The sequence below is a fragment of the Ornithorhynchus anatinus genome, chromosome 15 (genome assembly GCF_004115215.2).
Source record: "Ornithorhynchus anatinus isolate Pmale09 chromosome 15, mOrnAna1.pri.v4, whole genome shotgun sequence".
NCBI classification, from domain to species: domain Eukaryota; kingdom Metazoa; phylum Chordata; class Mammalia; order Monotremata; family Ornithorhynchidae; genus Ornithorhynchus; species Ornithorhynchus anatinus.
In genome coordinates this window covers 16,602,834-16,623,876 of record NC_041742.1, presented here as the reverse complement: position 1 = coordinate 16,623,876, position 21,043 = coordinate 16,602,834, and the positions used below count along the sequence as shown (strand labels likewise).

At 47.3% G+C, this 21,043-nt stretch overlaps 1 protein-coding gene across 9 annotated transcripts in view; it reads right to left on the bottom strand.

Moving 5' to 3' along the window:
• Positions 1–21,043, bottom strand: part of MAP7D2 (MAP7 domain containing 2) — a 76,067-nt gene that overhangs the window by 19,099 nt on the left and 35,925 nt on the right. For 5 of the 9 annotated variants that reach the window (XM_039914199.1, XM_029079941.2, XM_039914204.1 and 2 more), the window contains 4 exons: positions 17,406–17,569; positions 5,280–5,376; positions 4,224–4,337; positions 1,520–1,630 (listed from right to left, as the gene is read on the bottom strand). In XM_039914199.1, the coding sequence (XP_039770133.1) occupies positions 1,520–1,630; positions 4,224–4,337; positions 5,280–5,376; positions 17,406–17,569 (486 nt within the window). Of the gene's footprint in view, positions 1–1,519; positions 1,631–4,223; positions 4,338–5,279; positions 5,377–5,607; positions 5,899–17,405; positions 17,570–21,043 lie in introns of those variants that run through there. The other 4 variants (XM_039914203.1, XM_039914205.1, XM_039914200.1 and 1 more) reach the window with 3 other exon arrangements.

The following is a 21,043-nucleotide window of genomic DNA, read 5'->3' as shown; positions in this document are numbered from 1 at the left end:
AGGCTAAATGGAGGAAACATTCTTTAAAAAGAATTCAGATTCTCCAGCCTGACAGAGGTTTTTAATGGTTATAGACATTTTAAGACACATGCCTCAGTATCCAATTTTCCACCTCTAGAACAGGTGACAAATGACTGGATCTATATTTTCAGAGTGAACTGGGACACTAAGCTTACTCCCGAGTTGCTATATGTTTACTGAGCTCTCTTTCAAGCTGCATTTTAGATGGCTATCATGAATCCCTTCTCCCCACCATTTATTCATTCAAATGTCTGTCTCCCCCCTCTAGATTCTAAGCTCATTACGGGCAAGGAACGTGTCTACTAACTCTGTTAAATTATACTCTTCCAAGTGCTAAGAACAGTGCTCTGCACGTAGTAAGCACTCAATAAACATCATCGATTAATTGAATATTTACACTTTAATGATGGACCTCTCCAGGGTCAAGGACCGTATCTAATTTCCACCCATTGTACTTTTTCCCAGCACTTAGCGCTTTACGCTCAGTAAGAGGTGAAGAAAGCCTCTCCTATAATGCCTGACACTATTTAACCAACAGAATCGGACACCTTTATGGGATCTGGGCTAACTCTGTGGCCTCCCAGGACCACCGTCAAATTCCTGAATCCTGAAGCCCTTGTGTTCAAACCCCCATCTGGAGAGTTGGATTGCCCCACCTCAAAAGCGGTTTAGATTTCTTAAAAATACTGCCACCCACTAAAAATACATTTTCCAGATGGCACTGTCACACCTTCCAAATTGCTTTTCCCTGTAATTTCTCCATCCGTCAAGAGACCCACTCATCGTGGAAATTTACAGGCAACCTACCTTGTGGAAGCCACCTGATGACACGCTAAAACTGGAGCACATCTGGCAAGTTGTTGTTTGAGGGCAGAGGATGGGGAAGGTCTGATTTCATTTCAAATATTCTGCTAGATAATTCATAGGACCAGGTTTCGGAGCGGGACGGGGCTGTGACCAACCTGACAACCCTGGATCTACCCCAGTGCTTAGTACAGTGCCTGGCACACATGAAGCACTTAACAGATACCATTAAAAACAAAAAGAGAGAAAGAAAAAAAAGTAGCCCCTCAATCAATCCTATTATTGAGCATTTACCGTGCGCAGAGCTCTGCGCTAAGCGCTTGGGAGGGTACAATTGGACAGACTTGGCAGACATGTTCCCTGTCTCTTGCCAGAACGAGCTTCAAATTTAGAGGTGATATTGCCTTCTCACCAGCTCCACTGCATCCCAGTGGCCCTCCTGTGCTGAAAGAGTGGGGTGCGGCTTCCAAGACCACATGTCTTGCTCTCGGAAATTAATTCAAGCCCCCGGAGGGAGCTAAACTAGCTCTCCTTCTCATCGCACTTCATGAGAACTAAATTCTTTTCAAGGCAGAACCTGCTACCAAGGCAACTGACTTCTTTTTTGGTGTTATTGAAGACAATATTCAGCTAAGTGCAGGGCACATCAAAGGAGAAAACAGCCATTCAGAGACCATGACACACATTCACTTGCCTCTGTCAGGGGAATAGGGAATTGCTGCTGTAGAAGCCGAGAGGCGTTTACTGATGGGTGATTCCGTCTGCTTGGGCAGATTCATGGTGGAGGCTGAAAGTTTGTCACACACTGCAGAGAAACGCATTAAAGACATTTAACATTCATTACAGAACAGGAAATGACCGAAATTCATCTTTCCTTTTTCTTCCAAGGACCCAGCAACAGCTCTAGGGCGACAAGTGACAGCCGACAATGACAATAATGATGATGGTTGAAATGCAATGGTCTTCAGGGTCCTTATCAGATGGTGAGGAGTGTTCCTTTCTTCAAGTTCCAAATTTCACCTAATCTGTCACATGCCAATCCTAGAGGCATTTAATTTTTTGAGTGTTGGGAAGACAGACCTAGACCCATAGAGTAGCGATATTTAAAAAAAAATAAGCAACTGACTCCGTCTTTCTCACTTTGGGCGTTAGCTGACGGCAGATGTAGAAAAAAATGCATCTTCTAACTGGTGTTCTGATGAATCCCTGATTGCTACTGCCAGACCTCAACCCCAGATAAGGTACTGAAATGACAACTTCGGGAGATTTTGTAACCGACACTTTGAGAAGCAATCCCCTTAGATTTGATAACAAGACCTCTATTTTGTATGTAGCCCAATTTTCAAACTATTTTCCTGCTCCTAGGTGAGGATTAGAGAGCAGTGTGTTCTAGTGGCTAGAGCCCGGGCCTGAAAGTCAAAGGAACCGGGGTTCTAGTCCCAGCTCCAGCACTAGTCTGCCGGGTGACCTTGGGCAAGTTGCTCCACTGAGGCACAAGGAGCCCCATGACCTCAGAGCCCCATGTCCAACCTAATTTGCTTGTATTCACCCCAGCACTTAGTACCATACCTGGTACATGGCAAGTGCTTAACAGATACCACAATTATCATTATCATTTTCAAACCATGGGCTTTAGGATGAGCTACTCAAAAATAAGAATCTAGTCTAGCCCTTTCTTCCCAACCAAAAATTCTGGTAATATACAATTCCATCTGTTTTCCAATATGTGTTTTTACATGTCAAGTAGTTCTGGAATTTGGACATCCTCTGAGCACTGTACTAAGCGCTTGGTAAAGTAGAACAGAAATAAAACTCCCCTTAGTAAAACCAGTTGGTGCTCTACAAACCTAATAGCTAATCTAATCTATTACAATTCATTCCATACAACAGCAAGAATGATGACCTACATGTGAAGCAGCATGGCCTAGTGGAAAGAGCACAGACCTGGGAGTCAGAAGCCCTGGCTTCTAATCCCAGTTCTGCCAATATCTGCTGTGTGACCTTGAGCAAGTCACAGGTCACTTCACTTCAATGGGTCTCTGTTATCTCGTCTGTAAAATATGGATTAAGCCCTATTCCCTCCTACTTAAATTGTGAGCCCCATATGGGACAGGGATTAGGTCTAACCTGATTAGCTTGAATCTACCCCAGCACTGAGTACAGTGCTTGACACATAGTAAATGCTTAACAAGTACCACTAAAAAAAACAGAAGCTCCTTGTGGGCAGGGAACATATCTTACCCCTCTGTGTCCTCTCCCAAATTCTCAGGAGAGTGCATTTATTTAATGGTATTTGTCAAGCACTTACTATGTGCCAGGCACTGTACTAAGCACTGGGGTAAATAGGAGCTAATCAGGTCGGACACAGTCCATGTCCCACATAAGGCTCACAGTCTTATTCCTCATTTTAGAGATGAGGTAACAGAGAACTGAAGTGACTTGCCCAAGGTCACACAGCAACCAAGTTGGCTCTGCCATTTGCCTACCATTTCACCTTGTTCAAGACCCTTAATCCCTCTCTTAACTTCAGCTTCCTCACCTGTAAAATGAGGAGAAGATAACCGCTCTCCTTCGCTCTTGGGCTGGGAGCCCATGCGGGACAGGGACCATGTCCAAACTAATTCTCCCTTACCTACCCCAGCACTCAGCCCAAGGACTCTGGTGCAGAATAAATAGAGCATCATTAGAGTAACCCGACCCTCTGCAGAGTCGGGAAAAAGACTGCATCTCTCTTCTGAATCTTCCTCCCTGTAGCGAGAACGCTCCCGTTTCCTAAGAGGAATAAATGCCAACGGGCGCATCGGTGCTCCAGTTACATTCCTTGTCTCGGCAAAGCCAGTGACACATCCTTTTACCCAGAACAGTATTCCTCCCAGAAATAGCGACGGAAACCACAGCGGGCCTCAGAACTGACAGAAGCCTAACCTAAGAACTAAGCCTCGGAAGGAACAAATCTGAAACCGCCAGACTCCATTAATGTAACGCTAAACATCGGGTGCGCTTGAAATGTTTTCGTCAGTACCACCCATTACCTCGTCTGGTTTTCTGCAGTAGGCTCCTCGAAAAGATAAACCTACATACAGCTCAAACCACCACAGGGTGGCTCGCGCGCTCTCCAGAAATGTGAACGTATTTAGTTGTCTGGGTTAGAATCTAGTACACCAAGAGGAGAATGTGTCTCTACTGCACCAGAACACATATGGCATGCAGGCTTCACCATGGCGAAATAAAAGGAGAAAAACGGACAACCGGTTAGGTCATCTGGGACAATGGGCTCCACGGGGTCAGGCGGAAAAATAAAACTGAAAAGCGGTTAGGCAGGCCGAGGTTGGAGGATGGATTAAAGTGATTAGAACGGTGATCACGAGACACCACAGCAATGGGATGCTCTGAAATACCATCGTGGGGCTCGCAAGCAGCAGCAGCGGTAGAAGAAGAAGAGGTCACAGGGTCTGGAGGAAGGGTGTTGGCAGCTACACCTAGGAGAGAGGGTGGGGAATTTTCTGCTACACCTACGCGGCAGAAAACCAGAGAGGGGTGGAAAATTATCACACTGCTTCAAAAAATTTAGGAAAAAAAATCACTATAACCACTAGAAAAAGTGCATCGTGTTTAGAGAATCTTTCATAAGGAAAGATAATGACTAGAAAAAGTAAATAAGGTTTAGGAGAGACTCTTTCATAAGGAAAGGTTAATGAGATAATATTGCTCGACCTATGGCACAAGGGAACTTTGCATCGAAACCAATACAGATACTAGTATTCGGAAAGACACCGGAGAACTCGGGGGTCCATCTGCTCTTTTAAAAAACACACATTTTACCATCTGCAAAGATTGAACTTTAAAAGAATATATAAAACCACCCGACTGGTAAAAGAAAAACCACCTATAAAAATCAGTTTGCCTTTAAACCCAAATTCAAAACACCCATTTAGAAATGCAAAAATGAACATGCATTAGGACGTGAGATAAATGATTTTCTCTGGAGGGAAATCAAAAGGGCATCGTTTCTCTAAAATCAAATCAAAAGAGCAACAGAAATAAAGGATGAGGAGGAAGAACAACAAATCCTCTTCAGCAGCCAGTGCGATTGTGCATTTTTCAATTGCTCCCTGTGGGCTCTGAAATTTCCCGAGATCCCGGACAAATTCAGTCTTCCCAGACCCTCCAGGATCCTAACTAGTCTAAGCTTTCTTTTTTTCACCATTCTCTAAAACACCTCCCTCTCCCCCCTTAACTCTGACCGTGATAACAACGCACTTGTGTCACAGCCGCAGTGGGAAACTTGTGCACCCCTCCTTGCTGACCACCTCTAAGAAAACCGAGGGAGCCTGGATCCGCATCTCTCAGACCCGGAGGGGGACATCCCCCAAACCCCCCAAGCGTCTCTGTTGTTTTCTCTTCCAGAGTTCTCCACTTGGTTATCTGCAATGCAGGCGGCCTGCCTCACTCACCGTCTCTGCCTCCGGAGCCCGAAGCGAGCGCTCCTCCCCACGACCATCTCTTCTGCTCCCGCTCAAGAGACCGCCGCATCATGGCTTCTAAGCGTTCCTGGTGATGGGATGCAAAAAATGAAGGGGTCAGGAAGAAAGGGGGCGAGGGGGGAGGTACGGTCTGTTTCCCCAGGCTGAGGTCTGTTTCCCCGATACTTAAAACGGGGAGTGGTCAGGATGGTCCTCTCGTTTCCCCGGCCGATTCTGACCACATCCCACTAGTCCAAGGAATCTGTGGCACACAACAGTCATGGGATCGGCTGAAGAGATCGTAAGTCCATCCACCCACCTCTCGATAAAGATATCCCTCCTTTGTCTGCGTGCTTCCGAGATGGACAGAAGGCCTCAGTAAATAACACAGGTTGCATCACCACCTCCCTTGGCTACTCCCTATGGTGGAGCTGTCACTTTGCTCCGGACTTAATTTGTTTAAGAATAATGCCTGACAAGCATTAACTCCTTCATGCCTACACCAGTCTTCAGCTGTTTCTTCTTCAGTGGCAAAACTGCACGGATCCCTCCCCCGGAAATCTCCGGGAGAAGGAACGCTTTGGGAAAAGGCAATCTGGAGTCGAGAGAAGGAATCCGTTTTTCATCAAATGTGATCCTTCCTCCAAAAGCGAGCACGGGGGATGTTCACCTCAGGGGGTGCCCATGAAGCTTAAACATCTGTGCCATTAACTCCTCCACTTCACAACGAATCGCTCTCGTGCGTACATTTTGCGAGATGTGCTGTGGGGATTGGCAGCCCAGATTTCAAAACTAAGTACCCGATTAAGTCCTCACCACCAACTAAGGCCCAAGGTGTTTGTTTTTTTTAGTGGAGGACTTTCAAACCGCGGATATCACTGTGCCTGTTCACCCAGTTTGGGGACTTGCAGAGCTCAGGAAATCACCCCAAATTTTTCCCCGGATAATCAACTACCCCAAATTCCCTCGGAAATAGTCTGCAAACAAGCAAAACGTCGTTATCTAAAAGGAGCCAGTCAGAGGGGCCTATGGCCTGATTAACAGACGCACATTTCTCCCTCAATGCCACACAAAAGCAGCTGTCCTACTTGCAAGACTCGGTCTCCAGAAATGACACTGCAAATAGCCAATTCCCCTGACGCTCGGATAGGAGATAGCCACAGAGAAACCGATCAATCAATCAATCGCATTTATTGAGTGCTGACTGAATGCAGAGCATTGTTCTAAGCGCTTGAGGGAGGACAATATAACAGTATGACAAACACATTTCCTGCCCACAACCAACGGTCTAGGAGGGGAGACAGACATTAATATAAATAAATTACAGAGATGCACATAAGGGCTGAAATTCCCAATTCACGAACTCCACAATTTGGGTTCGTTACCGCCATCAGATCCTGGTGTTTCCCAAATATCCCTGGCTACATCTTCGTGACACGTACTTTGTGGAAAATACAGTATTGCTTTTCTTTCCTCAGAAGAAAAAGAAGCAAGCGGAATCTTCCAAATCATCTTTCCTTTTTCGTTGGCCAAAGGAAAGAAAAACAGCTCGACTCTCCTTAAAGAAGCTAGACAAAAAGTCTTCGTTCTACTTGCTACAAGTAAAGGCTACACAAGGGGTGTTTTGGTTTGTTTTGCCACTAACTACTATCGGTTGTCCATGTAGTAGACATCTTCTACTGACCACGTCTCTGCCAAGGGCCTAGATCTCTGGGTTTAAGACAAGAGGCTTCTGAGAAAGCTGAAGCAACCTAAAGGGTATGGTGATGAGAAATGAGTTTTTCCCGGCTATGTCTGTACGTAGAAATCACTGTGGATAAGTCAAGAGGACCAGCTGCTTTGCAAAGCGAAATTGTGAGTTAGCGGCTCCCTGAGATATGAGTCAGCAGACTAAGACCTGGTCCTTGGAGGTATATGAGAACCACATGAGAAGCAGTGTGGCCTAGTGAATAGTCAGAGGGTTCTGGGTTCTAATCCCAGCCCCACCACTTGTCTGCTGTGTGACCCTGGGCCTGTCACTACTCTGTGTCTCAATCCCCTCTTCTCTAAAATGGGGATTAAGACGGTGACCCCTAAGTGACTGCGTCCAACCTGATTAACTTGGATCTACCCCAGAACTTAGTACAGTGCTTGACACATAGTAAACGCTTAAATAATGCCATAAATATACATATATATGACAACAATCAGACTGCTGACTCTGGGGTAGGGAGGGAGGGAGAGAGAAAGAGAGAGAGAAACTCAGGGAGAGTGACCAGTTTAAGATGGAAACTCTTCCACCCCTTCGGCCAAAGGGAGGTGACTCCACTGAGGACTGGAGGATGCTGGAATAGTTACCCTGCTGGAGGATGCTGGCTGTGGCTTGGCCCACTCCTGCCTGAGGCAAAAGGGAACATGAGGGAGAAAAGGTTACCTTAACAAAAGCAGCCATCTCCCCACCCTCATCCCACAAGGGACCCTGGTTGCCTCCCTCACATATGCACTGACAGAGAACAGATGGCATCCTCGCCTGGTTATTAATCGATCAATCAACTGTATTTATTGAGACTCTACTGTGGGCAGAGCACTGAACTAAGCGCTTGGAAGAGTACGCTAACTCTAACCCTAATTAGCCAGGGTTATATAACAGAGTTGGTAGGCATGTTCCCTGACCTCAGTGAGCTTACAGCCTAGAGGGGGAAAGTACAATGGAACCAAATAGAGTTGGTAGACGCGTTCCCTGCCCACAATGAGCTTAGAGTCTAGTGCATATTGCCTCTGCTTCCCATGGGTTCGGCGACTTGGGTGCTTGACTAGAAAAAGCTGTGGGGTCCAGTGGATAGAGCACAGGCCCGGCAGTCAGAAGGATCTGGGTTCTAATCTCGACTTCACCATTTGTCTGTTCTATGACCTTGGGCAGGTCACTTCACTTCTCTGGGCCTCAGTTCCCTCATCTGTAAAATGGGGATTAAGACTGCGAGGCCCATGTGGGACAGGGACTGTGTCCAACCTGATTAGCTTGCATCAACCTTAGCACTTAGAAGAGCACCTGGCTCATGGTAAGCATTTAATAAAAGGCATAAAAAAAAAAGACCTCCATCTCTGGACCTGTCTGGAAAATGAAGATAAGAAACCTGTTCTCCCTTTCACTTGGGCGGTGGGACCCACGAGCATCAGAAGGAGCATGTCCTACCTGCTCATCAGAAACCTACCCTAGCATTTAGCCCTGCGCTTGATGTGTCATCAGCTCTGGGACAACAGCACAGAGCGCAGAGCCCGCCACGCAGGTCATCAGGCTGTGAACGAAGCGGTCCGGTGGGTAGCCACCAGTGGCTAGAGCCCAAGCCTGAGAGTCAGGAGGACCTGGGTTCTCATCCCTGCTCCACCACTTATCTGTGATGTCACTTTGAGCACGGCACTTCGCTTTTCTGTGCCTCAATTACCTCATCTGGAAAATGGGGATGAAGACTGTGAGCTCTATGTGGGGCAGAGACTGGGTCCAACCTGATTACCTTGTATCTACCCAGCGCTTGGTTCAGTTTCTGGCACATGGTAAGCCTTTAACGGATACCACAGTTACAGTTATTATTAATAACAATAATAATAATAATAATCCCTCAAGAGGCTTACAGCGCTGATCAAACCAGTCAGATCCAGTCAGAACCAGTCAGATCCAGTCAGAACCAAGGGTTGATCCACTGTACTCTGCAAGCCAATGGCCACCTCAACAACCACCCTTTCCCGACACCCACCACCCCAAACAGGGTGACCCAAGTGTGAGATTTTTCCAACGGTGCTCTCCGGTGCTTTTTCAAAAACAGCAATGGTGCTGAGTTGATGCCAGAGCCTCCTGGGTAGCCAATCCCAGTGGTCGAACACCAAGTCTGGTGGTTTAGGCAACGTCGATAGCACTTAGGCAGGGAACACTTCTCGTAAAAAGGAAGGAGACTTACACAAACATCACCCACCGCCTGACTTATCCATTGCCAGAGAGCAACGGACCTCGGGACAGTTTCCACCGGCCCCATTTTACTCCTAGCCAAGAACCTATTCCATATTTTACTTTTCGCTTTTCTAAAAACAGGTCTCCTTTTCCCCATCCTTATCCACTTAGCACGGGAGGACGAAAAAGATTTCTAAACTGTGGAGTCATCGTCCAAACGATCCTTATCCTTTGGGATGGTTAATGACTGCCTAACGGTCTTTTTAGTCCCTCACAAACAGGGGTCAAGGTTCACCCTCAACCGCATCGACTTTCCCTACTAAGGATATGTATATTCCCCGATAGATGGATCTTATTTCCAAGGCAGGATCCACGCTATTTATAGTTCTCGGTACCGACCCTGTTTATGCTCTGTGGCTTTTTGGGCTGGATTCTCCAACTTGCTGGGCCCAGTCTTGGATAAGAGATTTCGAAGTCGTTGAAGCTCGTCCCTTCCCGATCATCTCACTCCCTAAAATCCTTATTTCCTTTGCCCCCTGCTGCTCCAAATGAAAAGTGGACACCAATGAATAGGCTGCCCACCTTTGCGTTCAATACACACCAGGCTTCAGAGGGAACAGGGAGGGAGGGATGAGAGAATGCAACTGCCCTATAAAATGGGAATTCAGGGCCTATTCTCCCTTCCACTTAGACTGTAAGCCCCATGTGAGATAGGGCCTGTGTCTGACCTGATTAATCCAGAGCTTTGCGCTGTGCTTGGCAGTGGGTAAGCACTTAAATATCATCATCATCATCATCATTGCTATTGTCAGTACTATTATTCTTCTATCAAGTCTTCCCCCAGTAAACTCCCAGGACCCCAAGTCATATCAGCCCTTCAGCCCCCATCTGGTACTTATATATTTATTTCTACCCTCCTCTCCTACTATTCATTTCATATATATATATGTGTGTGTATATATATATACACACATATATATATATAGTATTGATTATATAATTGATTTATTCTGATAACTTTATTTCTAGCTCCTCTGTTAGAAAGCTTCATGTGGGCAGAGATCATATAATCCATATAAAGCTCACTGTGGGCAGGGACTATGTCCACCAACTCTGTCATATTGCTTTCTTGTACTCCCCCCAAGTGCTTACTAAAGTGTTCTGCACACTGTGAGCGCTCAATAAATGTGCTAATTGATTCTGATAACTCCATTTGCATATACTGAGCTCTTCATAAATACCAAAATTATCATCTCCTCCATTAGAGCAGCAGTTCCTTGTGGGAGGAGAACATGACAGGTACTTCTCAGGTATTTTCCTGTAGGGGTCACTCACGAAATAATATTATTTATTTTATTTTTTAAGGTATTTGTTCAGCGCTTACTATGTGTTGGGCACCGTACGAGTTCTGGGGTAGATACAATCTAATCAAGTTGGCCGCAGTCCATGTCCCACACGGGGCTCCCCTGGGCCTGGGAATCAGAAGGTCATGGGTTCTAATTCTGGCTCTACCATTTGTCTGCTGTGTAACCTTGGGCAGGTCATTTCACTTCACCGGGCCTCAGTTCCCTCATCTGGAAAATGGGGGTTGAGACTGTGTCAAACCCAATTTGCTTGTATCCACCCCAGGGTTTAGTACAGTGTCTGGCATTCAGTAAGCACTTAGCAAATACTATAATTATTATCATTATCCCCACTCTACAGATGAGGTAACTGAGGCACAGAGAAGTTAAGTGGCATGCCTAAGGTCACCCAGCAGACAAGTGGCAGAACCGGGATTAGACCGTCCCCCCAACCCAGGCCCTTCTGACTCCCAGGCCCATGTTCTACCCACTAGGCCACACTACTTTTCTACATTACTTCTGGGGCACATGGGTGGCTTTCAGAACCCTCAAGAGATGGCAAGGCAGACAGAAGAAAACAGTCCTGGCCAGCACTGATACCCCCAACCTGGCCCCCTCCACTCCAGCCTCGTCCCCCTCCGTGCCGTGTCTCGCTCGAACTAACGTGCCTGGGGCTGATCGATCCCTTCCCCGGCTTCCCGGGGCAATGGGGCTAACAAGACTCAAAACTAATCGCTGACCAGGCCAGGTCTGTCCTGCTCCAAAGCATTCAGCTTCGTGGCTCAGTGGCAAGAACGCAGGCTTGGGAGTCAGAGGTCGTGGGTTCTAATCCCGCCTCTACCACTTTGGGCAAGTCACTCAACTTCTCTGGGCCTCAGTTACCTCATCTGGAAAATGGGCAATAAGACCGTGAGCCCCACGTGGGACAACCTGATGACCCTGTATCTACCCCAGTGCTTAGAACAGTGCTTGGCACATAGTAAGCACTTAACAAATACCACAATTATTATTAATATTATTACTTCCACCTGGGCCCAGAGGAAGAGAGCAGTCCAGTTCTCTGTGAAGAACCAGACACTGCTATTGGCAACTTAGACCTCTCTCTGTTCCCTCCACTCTCTGGCTGAGATTCCGAGCCAATGGCGACCCCGCGGTCATCTGTTTAACCACTGGGAAGGAAGAGGGTCTCTTAAACTCCTTGTGGACAGGGAATGTGTCTGTTTATTGTTGCATTGTCTTCTCCCAAGCACTTAGTATAGTGCTTTGCAAATAGTAAGCACTCATTCATTCATTCAATCGTATTTATTGAGCGCTTACTGTATGCACAGCACTGTACTAAGTGCTTGGAAAGTACAATTCGGCAACAGATAGAGACAATCCCTACCCGAGAACGGGATCACAGTTTAGAACGAGGAGACAGACAACAAAACAAAACAAGTAGACAAGCATCAGTAGCATCAAAAATAGCATCAACAGCGTCACTCAATAGATCAGCGCTTACTACTTACCTGGCACATAGTAAGCACTTAAATACCATAATTATTATTAATTATTACGATGGAATGAATGAATGATTAAATAAGTAGGAACCTGAAATACCAGACTTGAGCGGGGGCGGGATGGCCGGGGTCTTGAGGAAACTAGGCAGAGTGACCTGGTCACCCTTCCCACCCTCCCAAGACTAAAACCCAGGACCTCTAACTCCCAGACCTGTGCTCTTTCCACAATGCCTTGCTGTTTCTCTTGATTTCTAGACCTGTGATCTCTCCCCTGCACACACAGCAGGGCTGTAATATTTAATGTACAGAAGAATAGCAACACGCATCTCTGGAGATATTATACATATAAATATATATATATATATATTTGTGTGTGTGTGGCTAAGTAGATGAACAATGCTCAGAGTTTAGAAAAGTGGTTGGCACATACAAAGTGTTTACAAATAGCATCATTATTATTATTATACCAGACAAAGAGCTAAAGAACCAGTAAGGACCCGGGGTGCTCTACAACGCTATACCTGAGTATCTTGGGAGTTCAGAAACTGGAAGCAGGTGGCAGAAAGGAATTGCTCCATTTCGTTACTATGCAACCTTTTTCATTTTGTTACTATGCAATCTCCAGTGGTTGCCCATCCACCTGCGTATCACACAAAAACTCCTCACCGTCAGCTTTAAAGTTCTCCATCTCCTTGCCCCCCTGACCTCACCTCACTTCTCTCCTTCTACATCCCAGCCCGCACACTCCCCTCCTCTGGTGCCGCTGACCTCCTCACTGTGACTCCATCTCTCCCCGTCTCGCCACCGACCCCTGGCCCACATCCTGCCTCTGTCCTGGAACAGCCTCCCTCCTCAAATCCCACAGACAATTCGTCTCTCCACCTTCAAAGGCTTATCAAAGGCCCATCTCCTCCAAGAGGCCTTCCCAAACTAAGCCCCACTTCTCCACATCTCCTACTCTCTTCTGCGTCACCCTGACTCGCTCCTGGTTACTCTTCTTACCCTCTCCCAGCCCCACACCACTTATGTACCTATTTGTAATTTTACTTATCGGTATTGATGTCTGTCTCTCCTCCCCTCTAGACTGTGAGCTCACTGTGGTCATGGAATGTCACTGCTTATTGCTGCACTGTATTTTCCCAAGTGCTTAGTTGAGTGCTCTGCACCTGATAAGCACTAAAGAAATATGACTGAATGAATGAATGAATCTTCCAAGCCACACTTAATTGTTACCATTATTATCGTATTTGTTAAGCGCTTACTATGAGCCAAGCACTGTACTAAGCACTGGGGCAGACACAAGGTCATCAGGTTGGACATAGTCCCGGTCGCCCACGAGGCTCACAGTCTTAATCCCCACTTTACTGATGAGGTAACAGACACAGAGAAGTGAAGTCACTGCCCAAAGAGCAGACACGTGGTGGAGCCTGGATTATTCATTCATTCATTCATTCAGTAGTATTTATTGAGCGCTTACTATGTGCAGAGCACTGTACTAAGCGCTTGGGATGAACAAGTCGGCAACAGATAGAGACAGTCCCTGCCGTTTGACGGGCTTACAGTCTAATCGGGGGAGACGGACAGACAAGAACGATGGCACTAAACAGCGTCAAGGGGAAGAACATCTCGTAAAAACCGATGGCAACTAAATAGAATCAAGGCGATGTACAATTCATTAACAAAATAAATAGGGTAACGAAAATATATACAGTTGAGCGGACGAGTACAGTGCTGTGGGGATGGGAAGGGAGAGGTGGAGGAGCAGAGGGAAAAGGGGAAAATGAGGCTTTAGCTGCGGAGAGGTAAAGGGGGGATGGCAGAGGGAGTAGAGGGGGAAGAGGAGCTCAGTCTGGGAACGCCTCTTGGGGGAGGTGATTTTTAAGTAAGGTTTTGAAGAGGGAAAGAGAATCAGTTTGGCGGAGGTGAGGAGGGAGGGCGTTCCAGGACCGCGGGAGGACGTGACCCAGGGGTCGACGGCGGGATAGGCGAGACCGAGGGACGGCGAGGAGGTGGGCGGCGGAGGAGCGGAGCGTGCGGGGTGGGCGGTAGAAAGAGAGAAGGGAGGAGAGGTAGGAAGGGGCAAGGTGATGGAGAGCCTTGAAGCCTAGAGTGAGGAGTTTTTGTTTGGAGCGGAGGTCGATAGGCAACCACTGGAGTTGTTTAAGAAGGGGAGTGACATGCCCAGATCGTTTCTGCAGGAAGATGAGCCGGGCAGCGGAGTGAAGAATAGACCGGAGCGGGGCGAGAGAGGAGGAAGGGAGGTCGGAGAGAAGGCTGACACGGTAGTCTAGCCGGGATATAACGAGAGCCCGTAATAGTAAGGTAGCCGTTTGGGTGGAGAGGAAAGGGCGGATCTTGGCGATATTGTAGAGGTGAAACCGGCAGGTCTTGGTAACGGATAGGATGTGTGGGGTGAACGAGAGGGACGAGTCAAGGATGACACCGAGATTGCGGGCCTGCGGGACGGGAAGGATGGTCGTGCCATCCACGGTGATGGAGAAGTCTGGGAGCGGACCGGGCTTGGGAGGGAAGATGAGGAGCTCAGTCTTGCTCATGTTGAGTTTTAGGTGGCGGGCCGACATCCAGGTGGAGACGTCCCGGAGGCGGGAGGAGATGCGAGCCCGAAGGGAGGGGGAGAGGACAGGGGCGGAGATGTAGATCTGCGTGTCATCTGCGTAGAGATGGTAGTCAAGGCCGTGAGAGCGGATGAGTTTACCGAGGGAGTGAGTGTAAATGGAGAACAGAAGAGGGCCAAGAACTGACCCTTGAGGAACTCCAACAGTTAAAGGATGGGAGGGGGAGGAGGCTCCAGCGTAGGAGACCGAGAATGATCGGCCAGAGAGGTAAGAGGAGAACCAGGAGAGGACAGAGTCCATGAAGCCAAGGTGAGATAAGGTATGGAGGAGGAGGGGATGGTTGACAGCGTCAAAGGCAGCAGAGAGGTCAAGGAGGATCAGAATGGAGTAGGAGCCATTGGATTTGGCAAGAAGGAGGTCACGGGTGACCTTAGAGAGAGCAGTCTCGGTAGAGCGGAGGGGACGGAAGCCAGATTGGAGGGGGTCTAGGAGAGAATGGGAGTTAAGGAATTCTAGGCATCGATTGTAGACGACTCGTTCTAAGATTTTGGAAAGGAAGGGTAGTAGGGAGATAGGACAATAACTGGAGGGGGAAGTGGGGTCAAGAGCGGGTTTTTTTAGGATGGGGGAGACGTGGGCATGTTTGAAGGCAGAGGGGAAGGAGCCCTTGGAGATTGAGTGGTTAAAAATAGAAGTTAAGGAAGGGAGGAGGGCAGGGGCGATGGTTTAAGAAGGTGAGAGGGAATGGGGTCCGAGGCGCAGGTGGAGGGGGTGGCACTTGCGAGGAGGGAGGAGATCTCCTCTCCTCTCATGGGATTAGAACCCATGACCTGTAACTCTGATGCCCAGGTTCTTGCCACCAGGCCATACTACTTCCACCCGCTGCCATGCAGTATTCACATGTGAAACAGGAGAGGAAGGAGAGGAAGGTGTGGGGAAGACAGGAGGAGTTTAGCCGAACATGTCAAATGCCAAGCGTCTGGTGAATTCACCAGCTCCCGAGGTGAATCTGAGGGACAGAACCCCTCTCCAATGGCAATAGGAGGGAAGCCACTCCTCCACTTGCCTGCTGTGTAACCTTGCACAAGTCATTACTCTGTGCCTCAGTTTCCTCCTCTGTAACACGGGAAATAAAGATGTGAGCCGCATGTGGGACAGGGACTGTGTCCACCCTGACTGACTTCTATCTACCTCAGCGCTTATTACAGTTTCTGGCATAGACTAAGATCTTAACAAATACCATTAATCCAAAAAAAGTGGATTAGTTGGATACGAGAATTCAGAAATCTCGAATTTATGAGAAGCAGCGTGGCCTAGTGGGTAGAGAAAGGGTATGAGAGTCAGAAGGACCTGGGTTCTAATTCTGGTTCTGCCACTTGTGCTCTGTATGACCTTGAGCGTGTCACTTCACTGCCTCTGGGTCTCAGTTTCCTCATCTCCAAAATGGGGATTAAGACTGTGGGCCCACTGTGGAACATGGACTGTGTCCAACCTGATTAGCTTTTATCTACCCCACTGCTAACTATGGTGTCTGGTATATAATAAGTGCTCAAAAAATACCATTAAAAAAGTTTTGCGCTTACTGGGTTCAGAGCACTCTGCCGAGTCCTTGGAAAAGTACGGTACGTAGGATTGGTAAACATGAACCCTTTCCAAGAGGTGCTTTCAGTCTCTAGGCGGGGAAAGAGACATTTAAAATAAAATACGGGCAACACTACATTGGAAGCTCTCTGACAACAGCAATTGAATAAGCAGCATGGCCTAGTGGACAGAGTACAGACCTGGGAGTCAGAAGGACTTGGGTTCTAATCCTCGTTCTGCTATTTTTCAGCTGTGTGACTTGGGGAAAGTCACTTACCTTTTCTGTGCCTCAGTTCCTTCATCTGTAAAATGGGGATTAAGACTGCGAACCTCACGTGGGGCAGGGACTGTAACCAAGCAGCGTGAACCAAGAAGCAGTGTAACCAAGAAGCAGCATGGCTCAGTGAAGCAGCGTGGCTCAGTGGAAAGAGCACGGGCTTCGGAGTCAGAGGTCATGGGTTCAAATCCCGGCTCGGCCATTTGTCAGCTGTGTGACTTTGGGCAAGTCACTTAACTTCTCGGTGCCTCAGTTACCCCATCTGTAAAATGGGGATTAAGCCTGTGAGCCCCAGGTGGGACAACCTGATTCCCTTGCGTCTACCCCAGCGCTTAGAACAGTTCTCGGCACACAGTAAGCGCTTAACAAATACCAACATTATTATTAACCCGATTATCTTGTGGCTCCCAGTGCCTGACACACGGTAAGCACTTAAAAAAATACCACAGTTATTATTATTATTATCATTCTAGCTCTATTATACTCATCCAGGCACGTAGTACAGTGCTCTACAAACAGGGGTACTCTATAAAGAAGTAGTGTGGACTGGTGGATAGAGCCCAGGCCTGGGAGTCAGAAGGACCTGGGTTCTAGTCCGGGCTCTGCCGCTTGTCTGCTGTGTAACCCTGGCCAAGTCACTTTGCTCCTCTGTGCCTCAGTTACATCTGTAAAATGGGGATGAAGACTGAGTCCCAAATGGGATATGGACAGATATTAATAGAAATAAGGAAATGACAGATATGCCCGTAAGTACTGTGGAGGTGGGAGGGGGGATGAATAGAGGGAGCAAGTCAGGGAGACGCAGAAGGGAGTGGGAGAAGAGGAAAGGACGGCTTAGTCAGGGAAGGCCTCTTGGAGGAGAGGATCCAGCAGGCGAAGCTCCCTTCAAAGCCCCCCTCCTTGGATAAGACCCCCGCACCTCATTCTCTCTGAGCTTCTGTTTCCTTTTCTCTTCCACAGCCGCCCTCTTCTGATCCTCCCTCTGCCTCTGTTCTTCCAGTTTCCTCCATCGCTCTTCGATTTGCTTTTCGTACTGCAGCTTGGCTCTTCTCTCCTTCTCTAGGATCTGTTGCTCCCTGGCAGCTTGGAAAAGAAGACAGAAAAAGGCTTATCGTGACTGTTTCCAGCTTGGGGGGGCATTGCCTTTTATTACAATATTAAGAGGAAGGGGGGAGGCCAAAATCCCTTAGATGCACATGACTACAATTATTTATATTAATATCCATTGTCCCAACTAGACTCGTTGGGGGTGGGGAACGTGTCTGCCAATTCTGTTGTACTGTGCTCTCCCAAGCGCTCAGTACTGTGTTCTGCACATAGTAAGCGCTCAATAGATACCACTGATGATGATGATAATGAAAGACACAACGCAGGAGAGTACTAGGAAACTCATGAGAATTTCAAGCGACCTTTCCAAATGGCAAAACTTTCCAAATCTCTCCAGAGGCCTCCAAATGTCCTCCGGCAGGTACACGAGAAGCCTGCGCCTTTGCTAAATTACGAAGGAAGAAAAAACTATAGGTTCCCATTGCATTACCTTGGATGATTCCGCCAAATGGCGGGATCGTTGCTCATTAAAAAGGGATGCTTCCTTCCCAGATCTTCCAGCTATGGCTGGAAGCCTCATTTCAATTCCCCTGCTTTTTCCTCACCCCCATCCCTATCCTACTGAGTAATGATGATGATGGTATTTGTTAAGCGTTTACTACGCGTCAAGCACTGTTCTAAACCACTTATATAGATACAAGCTAACCAGTTTGGAAACAGTCCCTGTCCTACGTGGGGCTCACACTTCATCCCCATTTTCCAGATGAGGTAACGGAGGCCCAGAAAAGTGATTTGCCCAAGGTCACACAGCTAACAAGTGACAGAACCGGGATTAGAACCCGAGTCCTAATCTCTAGGACAGACTGGTTTCCAGTATCATCTTGACCTCTGGTATTCACGTTTTTCTATGATTCCCTTCCCCTGCCTCTAAACAACCCCATCACCCTGTCCCTTACCATTTGAGGAACACCAGCTCTACAGTGGAATAGAGATTACCAACTCTGTGGTACTGTACTCTCCTGAGTGCTTAGTACAGTGTTCTGCACAGTGTAAGTGCTCAATAGATACCAGTGATTCATTTCCCTACCATCTGGCTCCCTGCATTTTCCCTCTCAAAAAAAGGGTGCGTTCCTGTCCATATGTGGCCATTTTATTCACGTTCCCATTTCGAATCCCAGCTCTCCTACTTGTGAGCTGTGTGACTGTGGGCAAGTTACTTAACTTTTCTGTGCCTCAGTGACCTCATCTGTAAAATGGGGATTAACTGTGAGTCTCACGTGGGACAACCTCATTACCCTGTATCTACCCCAGCACTTAGAATAGTGCTCTCTGCACATAGTAAGCGCTTAACAAATACCAACATTATTATTATTCTCAACCATTTCACCCTATCATTAATAATAACTGTGGTATTTATTAAGTGCTTACCATATGACAAGTACTGTACTAAGCACTGGGATGGATGCAAGATCAACTCTTCTTGCTCTACCCTTCTTCCTCCTACTACTTCCATGATATCGACAATCATTTTTGTCCATCTCCCCCTCTAAGGTCTTGAAGGAAGCAGCGGGGAAGCAGCGTGGCTCAGTGGAAAGAGCCTGGGCTTTGGAGTCAGAGGTCGTGGGTTCGAATCCCAGCTCTGCCACTTGTCAGCTGTGTGACTGTGGGCAAGTCACTTAACTTCTCTGTGCCTCAGTTACCTCATCTGTAAAATGGGGATTAACTGTGAGCCTCACGTGGTACAACCTGATGACCCTGTATCTACCCCAGCGCTTAGAACAGTGCTCGGCACATAGTAAGCGCTTAACAAATATCAACATTATTATTATTAAGGACAGGCAACATATGCCTTGCGACCTTGATACTTTCCCAAGGGCTCGGTGTAGTGCTTAGCACACAGTAGGTGCTGAATAAATAGACAAGCATTGGATAGAGGATGGGCCAGCATGTCAGAAGGACCTAGGTTCTAATCCTGATTCTGCCACTTGTCTGCTGAGTGACCTCCTCAGTTGGTTCCCTCATCTGGAAAATGGGGATAAAGAGCATGAGCCCCATGTGGGACGGGACTGTACCTAACCCGATTTGCTTGTACCGACCCCAGCTCTTAGTACAGTACCTGACACCTAGTAAGCGCTCACCAAATACCACAATTATTACCAAATCTAATTGATGGAGAGATGGATGTACCCTCTTTGTCCTTAACACCCTATGGGCCAACATCTGGTGAGGGTTGGGGGGAGCCTGGTCCTACCCGACCTGCCAGTTTCTGGGGGTTCTGAAAGTGGACAGAACCCAGGCCCAAGAGTTAAATGACCTGGGTTCCAATCCTGACTCCACCACCTGCCCGCTGTGGGACTTGGGCCAAGTCACGTCACTTCTCTGTGCTTCAGTTCCCTCATCTGTAAAATCGGGATTGAGACTGTGAGCCTGATTACTTGATCTACCCCAGCACTTAGAAAAGTGCTTTACACATAGAAAGTGCTTAACAAATACTATAATTATTAGTAACAAATACCACAATTATTATTATTTTAATTCTCTGTACTTCAGTTCCTTCATCAGCAAAAAGGGGATTCAGTTCCCTTTCTCTCTCCTACTTAGACTGTGAGCCCCGTGTGGGATCTGCTTGACTTGTATCTACCCCAGCGCTTAGTACAGTGCTTGGCACATAATAAGCGTCTAATTGGTAGCACAATCATTACCCTGACCCTCTGTCACATTTGCAATTTGTCTCAATTATCCGTTCCCTCATCTGTAAAGTGGGGATGTAGACCCATGAGCCCCATGTGGGACAGGGACTATGTCTGACCTGATTACTTTATATCTACTCCAGCGCTTAAAACGGTGCCTGGCATAGAGTAAGCACTTAACAGATACCATTCAAAAAAAAAAAGGACAAAAAGGCCATGTGACTGCGACCAAACTGTAACCATATTTTGCCAATTCAAGCACGGCTATCTAAATTTCCGGCCCGGTGGTGGTTCCTTCCTTCCCACTCTCCTTGCTATCCAGCCTGAACCTCAAACAGGAGATATCAGCAAGAAAGGCTGATGACCCTGAAGATTATCAACTTTACTAATGGATGGCTTATACCCAACAGACCTACCTTCCTAAGTGCCGTGGGCATCAAAAACAAAGGAGCTTAAGCTTCAAGGAGCTCAATCTAAGGCAGGACAAAAGGATAAGCAAATTCTCCAATGCCATACTCTTTTTTTAATGGTATTTGTTAGGCGCTTACTATGTATCAAACATTGTTCTAAGAGCTATGTTAGATATAAGTTAATTAGGTTGGATACCGTCCCTGTCCCACATGAGGCTCACATTCTAAGTGAAAGGTAGAACATGAGAACCGAGGTCCAGAGATGTGAAGTGACTGCCCAAGGTCACGCAGCAGACAAGTTGCAGGGCTGGGATTAGAACTCAGGCCCTTCTTGCTTTCATTATGCCATGCTGATTCTCCAAATCTGCAGCTCGGCGTCTCTTAGGTTTGCTCCTTGACTCCTCTTTCTT